Consider the following 22,925-nt stretch of genomic DNA (forward strand, 5'->3'; position numbering starts at 1 on the left):
TTATCAAATTAAATATCCATTTATTTTATAAATATACAAAAATTTTATTATAAATAAACAATCATTAAAACAACAGAGGGCAGGATTCTTTGAAAGATGTGCAGTAGTCATCAGGCATCCTAAAATAAAAATTTATTAAACTTCAATTTTAATTAAATATGTTATATTGTTTGGTGGTTTCCCTCGAAGTGCCTTGCTAAGCAAAGATTCTCTAGTCCTTATTTTGAAATGAATTAAAAATAAGAGAGGATTAATCTTTGTGTATTTTTATAGTCCACTTTAGGTCAAGTTATATTGGGTACAGAGTTCTCGTGCAATCAAAGGGTTGGTCTGCAATGCTGATTCAATTCGCTTGTTGGCTGTGCCTAATTCCTGCAAATTGATATACATTCACAATGGTGATAAGTAATATTACCACTTCTTTAGATTAAAGTTTTTGGTTGTAAAGTTTGGGCACTGTTACTTTGGAACAAACCCATCAAACTGTCATAAAAAACCATAAAGTTTTTATTCAACAAATAAGATAATGTGGTTATAAAACAAGTTTAATTTACAGTCCCAATGTCTCCTCCCTCTTGGGTGTAAATAAAGTATATCATGTCTACCTAAAATAAAAATATTGAAAGGTGAAAAGAGAAGCATCCAGGATTATTTATACCTGAAGTAAGAATGTTGACAGGTGAAAAGAGAAGCATCCAGGATTATTTATACCTGAAGTAAGAATGTTGACAGATGAAAAGAGAAGCCTGGCATCCAGGATTATTTATACCTGAAGTAAGAATGTTGACAGGTGAAAAGAGAAGCATCCAGGATTATTTATACCTGAAGTAAGAATGTTGTCAGGTGAAAAGAGAAGCATCCAGGATTATTTATACCTGAAGTAAGAATGTTGACAGGTGAAAAGAGAAGCACTGCATCCAGGATTATTTATACCTGAAGTAAGAATGTTGACAGGTGAAAAGAGAAGAATCCAGGATTATTTATACCTGAAGTAAGAATGTTGACAGGTGAAAAGAGAAGCATCCAGGATTATTTATACCTGACGTAAGAATGATGACAGGTGAAAAGAGAAGCATCCAGGATTATTTATACCTGAAGTAAGAATGTTGACAGGTGAAAAGAGAAGCTCCACAAGCAGGATTGGAGCTGAGCACTGCTGTCATCCATTTACTCATTACTTCAGTTGCTCCAACTTTCTTTCCATTTCTAAAGATAAAAATTGTATAGAGATTTTTTTGTCTGATCAGTTTCTTTAAAAATTGCAATACATATGACATAATTGGACATAAAGGAACAATACGGCCATATTAATGGTCAGAAATTGTACAATTTTGCATTTGATTCGCTTAACAAATCAACATTAGATAGTTAAATTTCTTAGAAAAACTTTTTATGGAGAATTTTATCCTTAAAAATCCATTTCTAGTTTTATTTGATTGAATCATATGTGACTATACATGAACAAAACTCTTCATTTGCTAGAAATTATTTATTAAGTTGGATGAATTTGTTCATTGATCTATTCAAGCTTTTTTTTATATTCGTTTAAATTTCCAAGTTTCATTTAAAGGACAAAAAGAACAGAATACTGAATACAATTAGTGCAGCATGAAAGCACATATAGCATCACCCCCCTATATTACACTAAAAAAATGTGGGCGGGATAATCATTCCACCCTAAACCTCCCAATTGAGTTTTTTACCCCCTAAAAAAGCTTCGACGTCTTTGCTTAGTAAGAAGATTAAAATGTACCTGTATCTCAAAGATTTAAAGATATCTTTGCTCCAAGCATTTTCTCCGTCTATAATTTTCTGCCTTGTAGACCATATTGGATCAAACCAGGTTTCTGTCACTCCAGATTCGGTAAAGTTTTTCATCTTTTCTAATATGAAATAAGTATTTCATTTCGAAATTTTTTAATTTGCTATCAATTTATAAATAAAGCAGCACTTAGTTTCTAGCATAAAATCCCCCCAAAAACATAACAAATGAATCCCAGTAAACTAGAAGCCAACCCTTTCCTTGTTATAATATACAGTTGACACACACACACTTCCAGCTACTTTAACTCCAGGGATTTATCCAATGTGTCAATCTAATTTAATTGATGTACCTGAAAACCAATTATTCTCGAAGCTTCGTCGTTCATTTTTGTTCATTGTGTTGAACATGTTGTTGTTATTGTTATTCCTATAAACATTTTAATTAAATCAATCTTATGTAATATAAAGATGTCTCTCCATATGTCTGTCTGTCTGTCTCTGTGTGGCGAAGGATTTAGCTAACCGATGAACTGATATGATTCTAAGCTTCTTATATGGGAGGAGACTTTAGTCAGTATTACAGAAATAAATCGCCAAGGCATACTAAAAAAAATCTTCCAATCAAACTTTCTGGTAAAAATCTTTAGATTATTAAAATGATAATTACAAAATTGATACCAGTTTTGTTAGACTAGGACTTCGCCGCCTCGTAGTTAACAAAACTGGTTTTAATCTTAATTTTTTTATTTTAATTCATTTAATTTTTTTATTTTAATAATTTTAATTTTTTTATAATACTGTATGATTTCACCTGTCATTATTGTTATTGTTGTTGTTATTATTGTTCAAATTGTTCAGTATGTTCATTGCTGTATCTAAATAAAAATAAAAAAGTTTACTTCTGTTTTTTACATATGAAGGTGAAAAACCCAGGGACCTTAAGGGATAACACAATGGTTAATAAATTGATGTATATTTCCAATGATAATAAACAAAATCACGCCTTTTGTAGATTTAGATTATAGGTTGAAAAGTTTTGACACTACTAGTATAGAAGAACCCCATCAACAAATAAACTTTTTAAGTAAAAGAGATAACGTGGTTTTGAGAATTCGGATCCCAAATCTAATTTATGGTTTAATGTCCTCTTTCTCCATGTAAATAATAAAATAATAATAAACCAGGCCTACTCTAGATCAAATGATTACAGTCCTATTAAGGCCTAGATGTTGTAATATGTTGACGACAAATCCAAGGTGAGAAGAACTTTTTGAAATAACTGTTTACCTATGGAAATGAGAAGAAACGCCAGGAAAGCAAAAGTACTCATGCTTGTTTGCTCTGGGGGACAACTACCAGACCTTCCTGAAACATATAGTAACATAGAAATATACTCATGCTTGTCTGCTCTGGGGGACAACTACCAGACCGACCCTTAATGAATATATTATAACTTAGATGTTACACAAGATTTTATGTTCCCTGATAATGTGAAACTTGCAGAGGACTAAATCAACGATACCCTCCATGCAACCCCTTTACTACATCCCCTCCCCCTGACTCAATGAGTTCCATATTAGCAACCTAAATTGACGACCATTTTTCCCCTGCCATTATATCCACGTATATTCTATATCTATTCAATTATGATTTTATTTTAATATTGTTGGAAATTTGATCTAACCTATAAAAAATCACGAAACCTCTAAAGCTAAACTAAGAAACAAAATTTTACATTAATTGTTATTTATTGCTTTGTTGTATTACAGACAGATTTCCGCGGATATCAAAATGAAAAATTACAAGAGTAAAAGCAGTTTGTTAGTCCGAAGGCCCGGGCTATGAAAATTGGTTTTATCTTTATGATTGTTTTCTTAATATTTGTAGAAGATTGTTTGTAATTCGATGCTATACTTGATTTTTCAGTATGGCTTAGAACCAGTTCTAAACCGGCAGATAGTTATCGGTTTCAGAGCTGTACTGGAAATCTTTTACCTGTCCCAACTGAAAACTCCATATCATGGTCGCTCAATGAACCAGTCAAATCTAGCTGGATTAATGAACTAGCCATCTCTGTAAGTTTGGCTGAACTCATTTTGTTAACCACTGAAATAAAATATAAAAAAAAACATTATTTTATGAATTTGCATTGCATTGCATTGGTCCTTTAAATTTAAATAATGGCGTTTAAATGAAAAATCATATCTTTTAGACGCGAAGCTAAGACATACTTTGCTACTTATAAAAGTTGTCGCCCTTGTTTAAAAAAAACGATTTATTCCGTCAGTTATGTAATTTTATTGAGCTAATTGATTGTAAGAGGTAGTTTATCTAATCTATGCAATTGTCATAAATTATCTGCAATTAGAACAAACATTCAAAATCACATGCAATTCTACAGGAACTTTCCAAAAATCAAACTTATTGCTTCATGCAACGTTAGGTTAGGTCATATTGATTAAAGGGCAACTTCGCAGGGTTTAGGAACCCCAGGGGGAGGTAAGAGCACTAAGAAGGCATGTAATCGCCCCCTCCTCCTCTTATATCTATTTTATTTAAAAATAAGAGAGTAAATGTTCTGTTGTTTAGGGCACTTCGAGGGAAAGTACATTGATTTTTTTTTAAAAATCATATTTCTGGCAAATATATCATTATGAACTCAATCAAATTAAAAAAATTTAAGATCAATATAAAAATAATTACAACAATATTTGTATAATAATGCAATTTAAACATCTCCTCTTACAAATTGTTTTTTAATCGACAGTAATAAAATGCTAATTGATTTTGCAACCAATTTTAGATTTCTTTTGTTTTGAATAAGCTGGTCAATTTAAACAACTCAAATTGATTGAACATTTTTTATTCAGCTTTACAATCAGGGTTGGTTGGCCGCCAAAATTAGCACGGTTATATAAATAATTTATCATCAATTACACAAGTTTTATCATAACAATTTCTTATTTGTTGGCTCAACCACTTTGGGGACTTTTGTGATATTGGATTGGTCAGTTCATTTAGTTCAGTGTCCAAACGTTTCAACCATTAACTTTAATCAAAGCACACAATAAGTAATGGATGAACAAATAGACAAAGTGAGTTATAGAGAAGATGAACAATTGTCGTAAAAAATATAAAAAAAATAAAAAAGTCACGAAACCTTTGTAATAGATCTATAAATGTCTTTCATACCATATTTTCATATTTACCCCATAGCATTCTTGACGGCAGACTAGCTGACTAAGATACAAACTTAATAATAGAGTAGCTTCGCAAGTAAGACTACTCTGCCCAACTACCTATATAATAATTTTGCAGATTCTCCAAGAATTTATTTTTATGGTTTTAAACAGTTTCACACATAATTTACTTTGGAAATTATAATTCTAAAATATGCAATCTTGAAATTTCTATTTTTGGTTGAAAATTTCCTATATGAAGAGTTTGCGCCTCTGTCAACAAAGAATAGCTCTAAGCCTATATTTATGCACATGGCCTCCTTTAAAATAATATCAATATAATAGAAAGCAGTAGCGTACACAGGTTTTTTTCAGAAGGGGTGATATTTAAATGGTGTGAAAATAATAAACTTCTCAAATCTTTCTTAATTTTGTTCTTAAGTGGGTATTGAAACCCCATGTAACCTCCTCCTGCACGCTAATGATGGTCTCTTTATGAAACTTCTTTATTGTTTCTGTATAATTGTTCAATGTTAATTTGTTCTAAAGTTTGATATATTCAGCTTCGCTTCTTTAAATGATACTTATTTATATTCTTAATTATTACACTTTGTTTTCCTTAAGCCGGCTTAAAAAGCCAGGTGGCTGAAAAAATCAGGAAATCATAGTGTATTACAGTAAGTCTATTAAGTAAAACTACACTAAGAATTCCTTTCATTTTTCTCAATTTTTCACAGAAATTGGCTTAGAAAATTCAGCCAATATTGAAAAAAATCTCCACTTTGAATGCATGAAAGCATTGTTATTGATTATACGTCTGATAATAGAGGTAATAAAAATTTTTTAAAAAGAGAAATATAAATTTAGTAGGTTTAAAATCACAAAACTTAACATTCAAATCCAAATGAAAATTCAACTTCTTTATTTATAAACGGATTTTAAAAATTCTTTCACTAAACCCAGGGTGGGGAGGTTTGAGTGGGGTTGAGGGGGGAGAGGGGGGGCGACCTCACCCCCCTAAAAATTTTTTTTTTAATTTTTGTTTTTTAACCAATTAAAAAAATTCTTTCACACATGACATCACCAACTCCCGGAGAAAGAGGGAGGGGGGGGGGAGTAAGTCCCTGCATTCCTTAATCCAAACCTCCTAACACTGCGGGCAAATCTAACCTTAACTAAACACACCCTAACCTAACCTCCCTCTTCTGGACCCTGCGGGAAGCTCCAATCCTACAGGTCTTTATTTTCAACCTTGTAGGGAACTGCTTTACCATTACTTAACCTTTCATAACTAAACTAAAATGACAACATTCATTAAAGTAAATCTCAAAAAAACCACACAAATATTGAAATATAGAGTAGCTGCTAATTAGCCCTCCTTACTTTAAATAAGGAAAACTTAAAATTTGTCGGGTTTTTTGCTTATTGCTTATTATTGCATGTATATAAATTACTAGGATTCAGGGAGGAGACAATGGAATGTAAATTCTCCCCCCCAAAAAATCGTCTAATTTGTCTTTATACAGTTGGTACTTTCTTATGATAAGATGGGACATTTTTTCGGCATTGACCAATCCCTCCCTGTTGTAATCTGAAAAAGTATATTTCATTTTATTAGAAAAAGTAGCCTTTTGATACTGCCTTGTTGTTGAAAGTTTTAATTAATACCTAAATATTTCCCGAATAAAAAAGTAAATAAAAAATGCTGCAGTTTTTAATCGAATGGGATGTCAAAGTGACCTATTTCATTGAAAGGCAGTACATTTTTTAAACAGTTCCACAGAGGAAGGATTTTCTTCATTCTTCATCCTACAGGGAGGAGACATTAGGCTGTTTATTACTCTAGTCCCCAAAGTTTTATAATAACGTTTTTTTTATTTGTAGGTGTAATAACTTTAGGGATTTTTTAGAATTTTATATAGCTTATCCCTTTAAGTCTCTGAGTTTATGGCTAATATACCCATTATACAAGTTTCCGTTTGCTAAAAAACAATAGATTTATTGCTCTAGATGGTTATTCAGAAACACATATTAAAAAGAATTTTGTGGCAGAAGAAGATAATTTTTATAATTGACATATGTGTTACATTGAGTAATAATACCTTCAAAATTAATGATTTGGTCGAAAACTTCCTATACTATTTTCCTTATTGGTATAATTCTGAAATTGTAGATCTAAACCTATTATGTCTATTGCCAAATGTTCTAAATACTTTAAAATAAGTGTTCTTTTAAAACAGCAAAAAAAATTGTTTTTCTATAATTAGAGTTAGTACGTCCGTCCGTCAGTAGTTAATTTAGGCAGGTTATAAATGCCATATCAAGTTCAAACTTTCAGGGACAAACCTTTAGCCAATATTGCTGTTAATTGTATCCTAAGCTTCACATTCAATCATTTTGTAAGCCTTATTATTTATTCATATAAACAAAAAAACAAGAAAGGTTGTTACCAATGAAATATATGGACGCTAGACTATTGCAGAACAGCGAGGAGGTACAACAAACATTACCAGAAAAATGAAATGTGATAGTTTTTTGTTGTTTTCAATGTACACTTGGCGCATTTGTTTAGATTCCTCTCATAAATTAGCATTTATTTATTCTATTTGTCCCTGTCAGTCATGCTACTAAAGACATAAATAAAAAGAATTGAAACATGGATTTCCCCAAAGTTTTATAATTACATTTTCTTATTCGTTGGCTTTAAAACTTTAGGTACTCTTAATGAATTTTGTGTGGTTGGTTTATTAAATTGAGTGTCCATACGTTTCAAGCACCTACATAAGGGGTTATTTTGTGTATCAACATTGGGGATGTACATCAATTAGTCAGCCATAATCTTATCCCTTTAGATCCCTGTGAATTTTTTTTTATTTCAAAGTTAAAGACAATGTTTAATTTTAACGGAAATTTACAAAATAAGACACATTTTTTTGCAGCTACTCTTCATCTTACTTTGACTGAATCTTCTCCATAACTACTATAGCTGTCCGTCCGTATGTCAGGTTTAGGTGATAACGCAATATTCTCGGCCCATAATTAAGATAGAGGACTCATTTTTTTGTGCCAATTCTCTGAGACTGTTAGTCAGGTGACTAAAGGCAAAAATGTACAATTATAGAAATGTTAATTTCTGATTTGTTAATTCAGATGGATAGATAGATAGATATATTGTATATTGAATGTCATATATATTGATATGTATATGATTAGCGCACCTCCCTGGCAAAACCCTGTTCATGCCACTGAATAATGAATTCTACAGAGAGAGAGGGGACAATGCGCTGTTTATTACACAAGTCCCCAAAGTGTTATGATAACGTTTTCTTATTTATTGGCTTCACAACTTTGGGGAATTTTGATAAATTTTGATTGTTTGGTTTATTAAATTAAGTGTCCATACGTTTCAACCACTAATTGTAATCTACATAAGGGGTTATTTTGTGAAATAACATTGGGGATGTACATCAACTTTAACTTTATTTTACAAGGATAAAAAGTTAAAAACATCATTAAAATCAGATCTTAAAAAATTAACAAATTTTTAATTATAGTTTTGAGCAAGGTAACTATGTTTTGGTTGTAAAATTTTTGGTCAAATTATAGAGTTGCTTACCTTATAGAAGAATCGCTATTATAATTCCAAAAATTCAATTTTGTTTAAAATTTATAACCGATAGGACAATTCTTTTATTTTACATGAACTTAAGTTTTCTGTTTTGCTGTACATAAACGTATGGACGTACTGGAATACTCAAGTTATAGAGTAGCTATTCTACAAATAAAAAGGAGCTACACCACAATACGTCACCTATTACATTTATGTACAGATAATAAAGTTGGGTGGGTGAATATATCTAACTCCAATATCAATTATTAAATTAAAAGTATTGCTTACTATAACCCACTTATCTTTAATATAAATTATTCTTTAATACCTTTTTATATCCGAAACTAGAGTTAACAATTTGCAATAATTATGTTTGAAAACTTGTTTAGCAAAATAAATGATTTTTGAAATAATGATAAAACAAGTTGTCTTTTCAGTTTTCTGTGGTTTTAGGGTGCATTTGTAATCATAGAAAGAGCTGAGGGGACATTATGCTGTTGTTATACTAGTCCCCAAAGTTTTATAATAAAGTTTGTTATTCGTTGGCTCAATAACTTTGGGGACTTTTATTGAATTTTGATCTGTTGGTTTATTAGGTTGAGTGATCAAATGTTTCAACCACTAATTCAATTAACAGAAGGGATAATAGTCTTATCCCTGATTTATAATGGATATAGAATATACGTGGATGAAATCAAAGGAGAAAAATTTGTTGCAATTTAGGTTGCAATTTTCCCCTACATTTTTTGGTTGGGCCGTTTATCCAGAGTTTACTTGATTATTATAGAACATGAAATTCTGGTGTAAGTAATAATACATCCATTGATTTATAGTGCTTTAATTAATAAATTATATTAATTCAGATGCAGCCAAAATCAAACGGCTGAAGGCACAGTTGCCATGCCCTGCCTTGCCAAGTTGGCAATAGAAGTTTAGAGGGAAGAAAACAATCATTTTTAAGAGAGGAAAAAAATTCAACCTTTCCAACTGTAATATTTACAATTTAGATAGCATTTTATCTGTTTTCTTGCATTTATTAAATAAATAGCCCAAAACCACAACAAGACACTTAAAATTCCAACAATTGTCAAGATCTTAAGCTTCGCACAAAAAAAACTTTGTACTAAAGGGATAAGACAATGGATAATAAATTTATTTTGATCTTCAGTGATGTTAAATAAATTGCACTCTTTCTGTTAATTAAAATAATAGTTAAAAAGATTTTAAAAGTTAGGACACCATTCTAGCTCAATTCGTTCGCTAGTTATCGAAGAAATAAGTAATTTTCAAACCTAGAAGGGTGCCGCTGAAAAATTCAAGTTTTGGCCACTATCTGGGCTAGGATTGAGCTACATAAGATATAAACACGGCAAAATGTTTGTCTCAATGAGTAGAATAAGCACACACATTTTGGTGAACCTAGGCCATTTTTAAGGGGGCTGGACCAAACGATGTAACTTCCATCGATACAAGTTTTGGCTCACTTACACTAATTTCGGCCTCTCGCGTATTGAAAAATCTAAGTTTTCTCCACCATTTGGGCTAGGATGGAGCTACCATCGATGTTAAGGTGTCTAAATGAGCGTCTCACCGAGTAGAATTCACCCTCCAAAGATGAAGATCCTAGGACAATTTTTAGATAGGCGGACCACAAGATGTAAGTCCATCGATACAAGTTTTGGCTCACTAAAATTGAAGTTACAAGTCGTGGTCCAGCCCCCTTTGAGTTGGAATCTTGACCCCAAATTTTGTACACATGTGTAGCATATTGAGACGGACATTTTGCCACCTTGAAGTCCAAATTCGGTTGAGAAACAAAAAAGTTTTCCTAGGAATAACTGATTTTTTGGATTTTAGTGAGCCAAAACTTGCATCAAAAAATCAAACATCGTTTGGTCTACCCCCCTAAAAGTTGTCCAAAGTTAACCGAATTTTTTGTGTGAGTCCGTGGGGTCGAGACGGTCATTTAGACACCTTAACATCGATTCTAGCTCAATTCATTCGCTAGTTATCGAAGAAACATGGATTTTGTCAATTTGGTATTTAATGTTTTTAAACATTTATAAGTGTAATTTTGAAATCTTGTGTATTTTCTTGGGGAACTATGATGTGCGTCTATCTTGGAAAGTCTACGGTTAACCTTTATGGACTCGGTGGAGGTTTTAGCGTTAAATGGCAACACAAAAGTGTCTACTAAGCTAGTCTACGATGTAAAACTGTCCTTTAGAAGGGAGATAGAGCCCTCTTAGCTTAGTATAGAAGGCTTATAAGTAGACTACGGTTGGAGATGTCTTAACAACGGTTAAAGATCTTTGGTTCTAGCTTCCAGAGGACTACTTTGGGGATACCCTGGCTTAGCTGGGTAGTAGATAACCTGGGTATTGGTGTCCTGTTAAGGAAGAGTGTCTTTAGGCTGGATTATGGTAGTCTAATTGCGCTTAAGTAGGGAAAGGGAGCCTATAACTGGGCGAGGGTTAAGGGTAGAGTAGTCTAACCTTCTCCCGCTTGACAAGGGTTACTGTATATGCAAAATAAATGGTTTCAATATCTCAATAGAAAAACAAGAAATTAAGCCATTTTCTACTTTCAATGCAGGGATTCGAACCTTAAACCTTAAACTAGAACTGTGACCTGTTAGTATGTTATAACTGAAGGTTAGACATTTCTAAAAATGTAAAGACCAAAATATTGTGACACATATTGCCATTTGTAGAAGGGAAAAATGAATAAAAATTAAGGGGGGGTTCGTAATGACATCTATTCGTAAACTGTGAGCAAAATGGTCTAAATATTTAGCTAGACCCTTCAAACTTGGTATATAAGCCTAGTCCTATAGGTATTACATCTAAATGGCAAAAAAATCCAAAAAAATTATTTTAAGGTTAGGTTAGGTAAGAAAAACCCTGCGGAAATGGGGTTTTTAGGCTTTTTTGGTCTATTTTGATGTGGAAACTTACCTTAAATTGTTTTTTCTTAGGGTTTTAACTTAAATACACTGTGTTTATTCATATGGATATTATTTAAGATAATTCAGCAAGTCTTGGACCGACCCAAGAGGGGCTAAGTGGATGGCCCGCAGGGGTTAAGTGCATTCTTCCCAATATATTTGTTGTGATACATCAAATCATAGGTTTTTTAGGTCAAGGAACTCAAATTCAGAGCTAAAATAAGCATTAGACTAATCTGAAACTAGCCCCAAAGGGCTAGGTTGGTGGCCTGCAGGTGTTAAGTGCATTTTTTCCAATATATATCTTGTTATATATCAAAATGTAGGTTTTTTAGGTCAAGAAACTCAAATTCTGAGCGAAAATTACAATTAGACTAACCTGAAGCTAACCTTCCTGGGCTAGGTTGGTTTTCTGCAGGGTTTAAGAGCATTTACCTAACCTAACCTATAAACTTACTCATATTTTTACAAGTTTTTTTCTTGAATAAACTATGTCTATTAAAGGAAGCCTGCAAGAAATACCACTCTTTAACTGCTGAAAGACTGCCACAAGTAGACCAAATACCCCAAAGTTGAAGCCTTCAGCTTCTATAACAAATAAGTTCTAGGCATTTTAAAATGACATTTTATGTACAATGAAAATTTTGAAAGAATTGCAATGCTCATGTTCAAAACTTTGAAATTAAACTACGTGGCCTAGAAACAAATTTATAAGCTTATTTTTGTCATAAATTTAGGTTTCCAGTAACTGATTATACTTTTACAATAAAAATACTCATTTTTATGGTCAAAATCATTAAAAAAAATTAAGTTTTACTTGCGTTGTACCGAATGTACTGTAGCCAATCAAGAGGCTGAATCAGCTTAACAACCAATCACAGCTAAGCTTGTATTAGTTTACCCCTTTGTTTCCGCTATGATTTTTTGTTTAAAAATGCAATTTAAATCGAATTTTTTTCATAGATTTTGACTTTGAAATGTGGTGTTTTTATTGTAAAAATGTAATCAGTTACAGGCAATCTAAGTTTCTGACAAAGATAAGGTTATAATTTTATGTCTAGGCAACGTAATTTAATATTGTTTTTTCTTTTATGAGCATTGGAAATCTTTCAAAAATTCCATTGTACATAAAATGCTATTTTGAAATGCCTAGAACTTTTTTGTTATTGAAGCTGAAGGCTTTAAATTTGGGGTATTGGGTCTTCTTGTGGCAGTCTTTCAGCAGTTAAAACGTGTTATTTCTTGCAGGCGTCCTTTAATATGGACTTTATTTAAGATGATCCAGCAAGTCGGGGACCGACCCCAGCAGGCTAGGTGGGTGGCCCGCAGGGGTTAAGTGCATTTTTCCCAACATATATGTTGTGATACATCAAATTGCCCACAGGGGTTAAATGAAATATTTTCCAATATATACCTTCTTTTATATCAAAATATAGGTTTTTAAGAAACTCAAATTCAAAGTTAAAATTGACATAAGACCCACAGAAGCTAACCCCCGCGGGCTAGGTAGATTTACCGCAGGGCTTATGTGCATTTTACCTAACCTAGAAACTTACTTCTTCTTTTTGTTTTTTTCCTTGAATAAACTGTGTCTATTAATGAGGACATTATTTTAGATAATTCAGCAAGTTGGGGACCAACCCCAGCAGGCTAGGTGGGTGGCCCACAGGGGTGTAGTGCTTTTTTTTCTAAAGTATGTGTTGTCATACATCAAATTATACCTAGATTTTTAGGTAAAGAAACTCAATTTTTTTTATCTCATTCAATAAAAATCCTTTAAAAAAAGTAAGATTCCAGGTTAGGTTAGGTAAAATGCATTTAAGCCTTGCAGGCAACCCCCCTAGCCCGCAGGGGCTAGCTTCAGATTAGTCTGATTCTATCATTAGCTCTTAATTTGAATTTCTGGACCTAAAAAAACCTATAATTTTATGTATGACAACACATACTTTTAAAAAATACACTTAACCCCTGCGGGCCACCCACCTAGCCTGCTGGAGTCGGTCCCCGGCTTGCTTGATCATCTTAAATAATGTTCTCATAAATAGACACAGTTTATTCCAGAAAAAACCCTAAAAAAACAAGTAAGGATCTAGGTTAGGTTAGGTAAAATGCACTTAAGACTTAGATTAGTCTGATGCTTTTTTTAGCTGTAAATTTGAGTTTCTTGACCTAAAAAACCTATACATTGCAAAAAAAATGCATATTTTGATATATAACAAGGCATATATTGGAAAATAATGCATTTAACCCCTGTGGGCCACTGACCTAGCCCCCTGGGGCTAGCTTTAGATTAGTCTTAAGCTAATTCTAGCTCTGAATTTGAGTTACTGACCTAAAAAACTTATAATTTGATGTATTACAAAATATATATTGGGAAAAATGCACTTAACCCCTGCGAGCCACCCACCTAGCCCGCTGGGGTCAGTCCCCGACTTGCTGGATCATCTTAAATAAAGTCCTCATTAATAGACACAGTTTATTCAAGAAAAAAACCTGTAAAAATATAAGTTTATAGGTTAGGTTAGGTAAATGCTCTTAAGCCCTGCAGAAAACCAACCTAGCCCAGGGGGTTAGCTTCAGGTTAGTCTAATGCTAATTTTTGCTCAGAATTTGAGTTTCTTGACCTAAAAAACTTATATTTTGATATACACGGTGTTTCAAAAAAAACTGTGTTTTCCGGTTTTGAGAAACAACCAGAAGGAATATGAAAAAAGGATTATAGGTTCATATTCTATGTAAAAATGTACATCGGACTTACTTAAGGTGTTTTTTGATATCTCTAAAAATGTGGCTGTACTGATTGGTACATGTAGGGGAAAAATGCTTGATGGTGAATATGAGATATCAATTAGATTGAAATAACTTGTATATTTTGCAACATATTGTTTCAAAAGTACAATATCAAAGTAGTAAAAGGTTAAATCAATGTCCCCATATGAAATTTTTTACATATTTTCTTTTCTGGCTCCATGAAAAGACCTTTTTAGGTTCTTCAGTTTTTTCTATTTCTCTATGACAAAGTCATTTTTAGAAAAAAAATCTCTTTTAATACTTTGTGCATTGACAAATAAAACAAGTCACTTTTTATTTCATTTCAATAACTTAAAAATAAGCAAGTTATCATGGTTTGAAATTGTCTGTAAAAAGTGCGTTTTCTTTAATTACTCATGTTTTATAAGATGATCTCTTATAATCTGTCAATCAAAATTAAGAGATTAAAGGGAGAGGGGCGAGGAACGAATATGAAGAATTTTAATACTAAGAATTAAAATCCAAGCAAAAAGAATATTGATTTTTGGTTTAAAAAAAGGCATTTTCAATTAAGTTTTAAATGTAATTATCAGATTATTTTGATGTTTATGTTAAAATGTTGTTTTCAAGTTAAAAAAGGATTTTAATTCAATGTTATAGCATAAAATTCTGTAAGAATACAATAACACACACACAATTTGAATTCTTTGGGCTCTAAAATGCGCTGTTGTTTTAAGAGATATTAAAAAACGCCTGTAACAAATTTGATGCATATTTTTATAGAGAATATGGACATATAATTATTTTTTTTGTACTCTAATGGTTGTTTCCCAAATCTGGAAAACGCAGTTTTTTCTGAAACACCTTGTATAACAAGATATATATTGGAAAAAATGCACTTAACCCCTGCAAGCTACCAACCTAGCCCGCTGGGGCTAGCTTCAGATTAGTCTAATGCTTATTTTAGCTCTGAATTTGGGTTCCTTGACCTAAAAAACCTATAATTTGATGTATCACAACATATATATTGGGAAGAATGCACTTAACCCCTGCGGGCCACCCACCTAGCCCCCTGGGGTCGGTCCAATGTCCATATGAATAGACACAGTGTATTTAAGTTAAAACCCTAAGAAAAAAAATTTAAGGTAAGTTTCCACATCAAAATAGACCAAAAAAAAGCCTAAAAACCCCATTTCCGCAGGGTTTTTCTTACCTAACCTAACCTTAAAATATTTATTTTGATTTTTTTGATTTAGATGTAATACCTATAGGACTGTCTTATATACCAAGTTTGAAGGGTCTAGCTAAATATTTAGACCATTTTGCTCACGGTTTACGAATAGATGTCATTACGAACCCCCCCCCCCCCTTTAATAAATAATCAAACTTTGAAAGGGCCTCAAACCTGCAACCTTTGAGATATGAAATTAATTTCTTGTACAAAAATTTTAAATAGATAAGTCTATTAGCTAGTTTTGAAATTTTGTTAAAATGTTAAAAGACCTCGAAGCTAGAGTGCTGGTTATGGAAAAACCAGAAAAGATAAGTTAGATTATATTAGAATTGACAGATTTCTAAAAAATCACTTGGAGGTGGTACATAGTTATAATAAATGTATTTACACAATAAATGGTTTCAATGACTCAATAGACAAACAAGAATAACATTGTTGTAACGTAAAAAAAATATCAAAACTTTGAAATGGCCTCACACCTGCCACCTTTGAGATATGGCATTGATATGTTGTGCAATAATAGCAAATAAATAAGTCTATTATCAAGTTTTGAAATTTTGTTAAAATCTTAAAACACCTCGGAACCAGAATGCTATTTAGGTTAAATCAGCAATGTTAGGTTAGGTTAGGTTGTAGTTGACTGATTTTCAAAAATCAACTGGAGGTTGTTGATAGTTATGAGAAATGTATATGCACAATAAATAGTTTCAATAAAAGACAAACAAGAAATTGAATTTTTTATGAGCTTATTTCCAAAATACAGCCATTTTCTACTTTCAATGCGGGGTTTCGAACCTTTAACCTTTAGCTAGAGCTTTGACCTTTCAGTATGTTATAACTGCAGGTCAGACAATTCTAAAAGTATAAAAACCAAAAATTTTGGTCCATTAGGAGCTGAGCTACGAATTTTTAAACATCAAAATTGTCATTTTGGATTGGTTTTTTGAGGCTCGAGGCCGCCAGAGGCCACCAATCACTTGCTTAAGAAGGAGCAAAAACGACCAGCTCGTCGAGCTGATATCATTAGACACTTAAACTTCATCTGATTTGATTGCATTCATTAAGGTTAAAAACTGAAGTTACCTCTAAATTTTCAAAATTGGATTATGTTTTCTTCCCGGTCGTCAAAAGTAGCCTAAAACCTGCTCTAATCAAATTGTTGAAGATTTATTATTTTGGCCCATTTATGGGGGGTCGTCGAAGCGGACTTTAGCCCTCCTGGGCCTCTGAAATCAAAATGTCTTCAAAATTGTAAAAGTGTACCCAGATTATTGGTTTGCTGAACCTAAAATAAGTCCACTTTTTGGCTACTTAATCTCTGGCCTCCTAAGCCGAATTTGGTCAATCTGAAAACACTTTTACTCTAAAAAAATTTCATTTGAGTATTTTTCCAACTGTCTTTGAGCCTCTAGGGGCAGGTTTGATGCCAGAGATTAGGCCTTATTTTTTTGCTAAAAACACGAAAAGACCGAAATTCTTCTAAATGCTGTTCTTAAAATACCCTGATTTATAATTCTTTCTTTAAAAAATAAATAGAATAAGGAAAATCTGTAGGTAAATACGTTTATTATGAAGTTTTTAAAAGTTTACATTGCTTTTTAAAAAAATGTAATTCGTTATTTTTAGATTACGTAAGTTTAAATAACTTTAGAGAAAACAAGGATGACAACAATTACTAGAAGCAAAGATCTATCGATCAGACTGTCATTCAAACGAACTTTAACAAATTAAACGATTCCTTTAATCAAACAATTAAATATCAGCTGAATTAGAATTCTGAAAAATTATTTATCATATAGTATTATGGACAATGTGCAACAAATAAAAAATAAAAATATCTATTCCGAAATATACATATTTTTACATAGTGATGCTTTACAGACAGACAGACGAACAGGTCTACCAAATCTAAAGTTAGAAAAGCTCCTCTTTTAAAAGTTTATATTTTATCTTAAAATATATATTAAAAAAGAATCCCAAAAGTATTGAATCTCAAATGAACCATTATTTTTGCATGAATATTTGCAAATTTTTTATATAAAGAAATAACAAATCAAATAACTTTTTGTAAATAAGTCGGATTCAAGTGATTTATATTATTGAAAAAATATGTAAAATGAAATATTTTATTTTCATAAGTAGCATGGCTTCAAAAAACTATCATCGAGAGAAAAAAAGACCACATAGAAATTTATTCATCTTATTTCTAATAAATCCTTTATATATATAAGTACCCAAAATTTTGTGCGAACATCCGAGAGAATGTGTTTGCAAAACTTTGAGCAACAGTATAATTTTCAGACTACTTTGCCTCTAAGAAAGCTTAATTTATTTGAAAATACGAAAAATAATTGAGTATATGCAATGCCATAGGTCCTGTGATGGTTCTAGGCTATTTCAATTTTAGATTTAAGTCTTGGTTTTAAGCTATTTTTGAAGCCCTTTTAGATACAGAACCATCCTAAAAATGAAAGTATGTCCCGTATTTAATTTATTTTGCAACAAATTTATGTTGTCTGATGTTGTCATCCTTGTTTTGGTAAATTTATGTGCTGTGTTCATTTTTTAAAAATCATTATCCAAAATAATCCTTCTATTAAAGTAACAGTGTGTGTGTGTTTGTCTGTCTGTGTGTATCGAAGGATCTCGCTAACCACCGAACCGAGATGGTTTTCTTTTACAATGTAGCTTTTTATAGGTCCTTGTAAGGTTCATAACTATTTTGGGGGAGGGTACCACCACCCTCTGTTACAATACCTATAACCTTTTGATATTCATTCTATGTTAAATCATACACGAAAACTTTTTTCATATTTAAGGAGTTAAGAAACATAGAACAATTTTGGAAGTTATATATTTAAGTTCAAATAATTCAATTTATTTATTAGTAGCGAAGCTTCTCTCTAATTTACTTTGTCTCTTCATCAGTCCGCCAGTCTGTAACGCTATGGGGGACATGCAATTTTCTCAGCTTCCATTGAAGATAGACAGCGAAGATTCTATATTAGTGAGCATTAAGTGTAAATTTATCTTTTACTGTTAAAGAAAACAAGGATGACAACATCCATAAAAAGAAAGCTCTAAAAAACCAAAGACCATAGAAGATTAACACATGTAGAGAGTCAAAACTTTGGGTACTTATATTTAAATTGATAAGTATACTGACTTCTTAAATTTTAAAATGTCCCAACCTTTTAACCAATAATTTTAATCTAAAGAATGAATAAATTTGATAATCATCATTGAAGACGCATAAAAATTTATCTTATATCGTCTTATCCCTTAGAAATCCTGCATAAAATAGATGTTTTAAAATGCTAGAATTAAATAATTCATTGTCTGAGATTTTCACATACTCTAATATTCTGTTTATTCCAGATGGTTAATATAGCGTTACCCCCCCATCCCCTCCAAACAATAGAGGAACATATTGAAATATATCTGAAAACTATATTAGCAACCTAAAAGGATGTCATTTTGTCTGCATGTATGTCCGTAAAATCTCGTAATCAGCTAGATCGATCGTCTTATCCCTTTAGATCCCTGTTAAAAAAAGACTTTTATTTTATAGTTTCTAGCGGATACGGCCCTAAAGGCCTCAAGGAGCACATGAGGGAGGGGAGGTTTGAAAATCAAAATTTAATAGTTAAACATTAGACAGATTAAGAGAGAAAATTTTATATTAAAAGCATATACAACAGGAATACATACAGAAAAATAGACAAATATCATTTCATACTAAAAATAATAACTGACTGTCCAATCGACAGACAGACGTACAACAAACCAACAAAATATAGAGTAGCGTCGCTAAAAGAAATAGACAGATACTATAAAGGCTACAAGCCTTCCCCTACATTAAAAAAGATTAATGACTGTCCAATAGACAAACAGATGTATGTACAACAAACAAACTAAATTATTAAATATAGAGTAGCTTCGCTGAAAGAAATATACATATACAATAAAGCTAAAGACCTCCCCTGAAAGCCATAAAATATTAATGACCGACCAACAAACGGACAGATGTACAACAAACAAACTAAATATAGAGTTGCTTCACTGAAATAGATAGATATGATAAGCCTCAAGAACTCCCATACCAGCCAAAAAAGCATTACTGAACGACCAACAGACAAACAGATGAATGTACAAAATGAAACTAAATATAGAGTAGCTTCGCTTAAAGAAATAGATAGATGCTACAAAAATGCTAAAGAGCTCTGAAAGCCTGGAAACTCTGACTAAGTCGTATTTTCACAGTAGCTTTTAAAAGGTCATCTTAGGTTAGATTGGGTAAGGTAAATTTTAATGATTGCACCGCAAGATTAAATCCCCCGCAGAGGCTAGAAAAAGAAGAATATATACTGTGAAACTACGACGAATCCCGCTAGTTTCCTTGATCCAAAACGATTTTGTGCTTCGCTACTCATGAATGTTGTCATCCTTGTTATATTTCAATTTATAAATTATTTATTATTTGTGAGTAATGACAGCTGTAAGACCCCCATAAAGAGATTTACTAAATATTTTGATGCAAGAAAAAATAGCAAGTTCATTTCTTGTAGTTTTTAGGTTAATATATGAATGTACAAATAAGCCTCCCGCATGGGTTAGGAATATAAAAAACCTATAAGATGGTCTGAAATAGGTTAGGTAGGTTAAGTGTCCACTCCGACGTTTGGAACTCCTACGTTTGTCCTAGGACCTAATTTAGAACTGAATTGGTTAAGTGGCTGGCAAGATCTTGACATACAAAAACCTAAGGTACTTCAGATTAATTTTAGGTGCTTTAATACAAAATGCATGTAAAAGCTGATAACCTCCACTCTCTTATTTGAAAAATGAATTGAAATAAGGAGGATCTTTGTGGGACCTTAACCCTGTGGGGCAACTAAGTACCAAAATGACTCAGCTTAGGCTAATTAAAAGTAATAAACAAACGCATAAAACTACTACATCCCAATACTAATATTAATCATTAATAAAGGGGGGGGGGGAGATATGAGATAAGTATCCAAATTAAAAAGAAATAATATTAGTCTACAGGAAGGGTAATTTTTATATCATTGTTGGGGGTTGTTTATCACTTTATTGTCCATTGTCTTACACCCTTAAGATCCATGGTTTTAAATATTACCTAATTAAATTCTATTGCATTGTGGGCAGAAAGACAATGTAAAAAACACAAATTCTACGAATTAAAGAATCCGCCAATTATTTAGATGTTAAAAATATTCCGTTCCTTGTTATATGAAGTACTATGATTACGTTTATCTATCTATTATACTTATGTTATATCTTATTATTTTATGACTGTTGTATATTGTTTCTTGTAGAAATAAATATTTAAATGTCAAAAATAGCCGTTAGTAAACAAATATGTCGCAGGGTTCTTCTAGATAGATAGATAGATAGATAGAGAGAGAGATAAATTGCAGGGTTTTCCTTGGAAACAACAATTCTTTAAACAGTCATTTATTTTTTTTGTCTGACTGACTGTTAATACTTATTTTAGGTGTAAATGTACTTTATAAAGAAGTTTTACAACAAATCTACCTACAATTTTGCTTTGACTTTTATAAATTATATTCTTATTATTCAGTTCTGACACTATACAAGTGTTAATGTCCGTTTGTCCTGTTGTTTCAGAGCTTCGCTTTTATGGGTGTTGTCATCCTTCTTTAATTTTGGAGGGGGCGGGGTATTTTTTCGTTTAACTTTGGTTTAATTTATACAGCTTTATTACTAAATTAGTTGGTTTTATTAAGCTCGTTTGTCATTTATTGGCTTTACTTTTAAGGATTTTGTCATCCTTGTTTAAAAGATAGAAACAGGAGTAAAAATTTGGTGACAAGATATTTAAGTTTAACAAATAACATAAATAAATAGATAACAAGAACAATCATATTTTAATACACGTATATATATAATAATCAAGACAGACATAGATAAATAAGACTGATTGACACGAACAATTACATATATAGTAGCTTCGCTACGAAAAATACAAAGAAAAAAAGCAAATCATATGAGAATCTGTAAAAATTAAACAGTTTAAAAACATTCATAAAATTCCATTATCTTGTAAAAATCTGTTTAAAAAGATTTATCTTAAATTCAATAACAAGAACAATTTCTAGAATACAAGCGGAGCTATTTTAGTAAATATACAAATAAAAGATGAATTGAAATTTCTTCATAATAGTTGCAAATTTTATTATCATTACTTTTAAAACAATTTTTTAATTATTAAACTTTAAAAATTATAATAAAGTAGAAGCAATGGATTATTGCATATATTGCTTCGTAAAGCAGAGCGCATTCTGCCACTGAAGTAAATGTCTCATGACTTTTCAGAAGCTTCAATAAAAAGGAGATTCATATCAGTTGTGATCTTTGGGTGCAAACAAACACACAGACATATCATTAGAGACAAGTTTGAATAAGAATATTTATTATTTTCGAGTAAGCAAACTAAAGCGAAGCTACCAAAAATCCACCTCATTTGCCAAGTGTATTTCCGTTAAAATTAAACATTATCCCAGATATTTGAAAGATTTACCAAAGATTTCAACTTGGGAATTGACATTTATTCTTAAAGATAAGAAGCAGGAAACAGACAAAATTAGTATTTTTTTAGTTTTTAAAACATTTGCTGTTTATTAACAGCCTCATTCTGTTCATTGTCATAGGAATCGTTTTATACATTAAATCAATTTTGCATATGAATGTATTATATCAATTTTGATAAAAAGAGACCTTTTCACAATTATAGAGTTGCTTTAGTTTTAGACTATAGATTGTTTTTACACTATTGATGAAAGAAGGATTTTATAAACCTTAATATCCGTTCAGTTCTTTTCGCTGCGTGTGGACACAGCCTAATTGTAGAAACCTTCACATATGATAAAAAAAATATTTTACTGTTTTTAGAATATATATCCTTGATTTTTGAAATTTGACATTTTTTGGGGAAAAAAAAGGACTAATGCAAAAACTTTTTTCTTTTTGCTAGGGCCCATGCCAAGTATTTATATTGAAATTTTCGGTATTCTCTGATTTAAGTATTTATTAATTTTAGTAGTGCAGCTACTCTATTATCTACTAACAGCTACGCCCCTAGATGCATAGAAGGGTACTTGTTTAAAACAGCATTATATATATAATGTCACAATGATGGCTTTTTAATAAATGCCAAAAATTAATGCGTTTAGTTCTAGTTTTGGATCTTAAACCATTAATAAAAAAAGTTTCGTGCTTTTATGGATTTTTAGGCCTTGTTTAATGCATTTTAAAATTACTTTTTTTTACCTTAACCTTTCAAGGAATGTACATTTACCATAAACAATGATGACAACATCCATAAAAGCGAAGCTCTGAAACGGTAAAACCAACGAACATTAATACTTCAAGAGTATCAGAACAGAATATCGGATA

General features: G+C 31.7%; 2 protein-coding genes across 2 annotated transcripts in view; one reads left to right on the forward strand and one right to left on the reverse strand.

The window, feature by feature from the left end:
• The window catches only part of LOC145314690 (uncharacterized), a 213,589-nt gene that overhangs the window by 98,909 nt on the left and 91,755 nt on the right, over positions 1-22,925 (forward strand). The window lies entirely within an intron of this gene.
• On the reverse strand, positions 9-3,867 carry LOC145315324 (uncharacterized). The gene is made up of 7 exons (XM_080155336.1): positions 3,760-3,867; positions 3,052-3,129; positions 2,576-2,639; positions 2,115-2,191; positions 1,754-1,883; positions 1,093-1,206; positions 9-119 (listed from the first exon to the last, which is right to left on the reverse strand). The coding sequence occupies exons 1-7, from the start codon at positions 3,857-3,859 to the stop codon at positions 65-67; spliced, it is 618 nt and encodes a 205-aa protein (XP_080011462.1). The 5' UTR covers positions 3,860-3,867; the 3' UTR covers positions 9-64.

The sequence above is a fragment of the Acartia tonsa genome, chromosome 3, assembly GCF_053477335.1.
Source record: "Acartia tonsa isolate MP-2025a chromosome 3, ASM5347733v1, whole genome shotgun sequence".
Lineage (NCBI taxonomy): Eukaryota > Metazoa > Arthropoda > Copepoda > Calanoida > Acartiidae > Acartia > Acartia tonsa.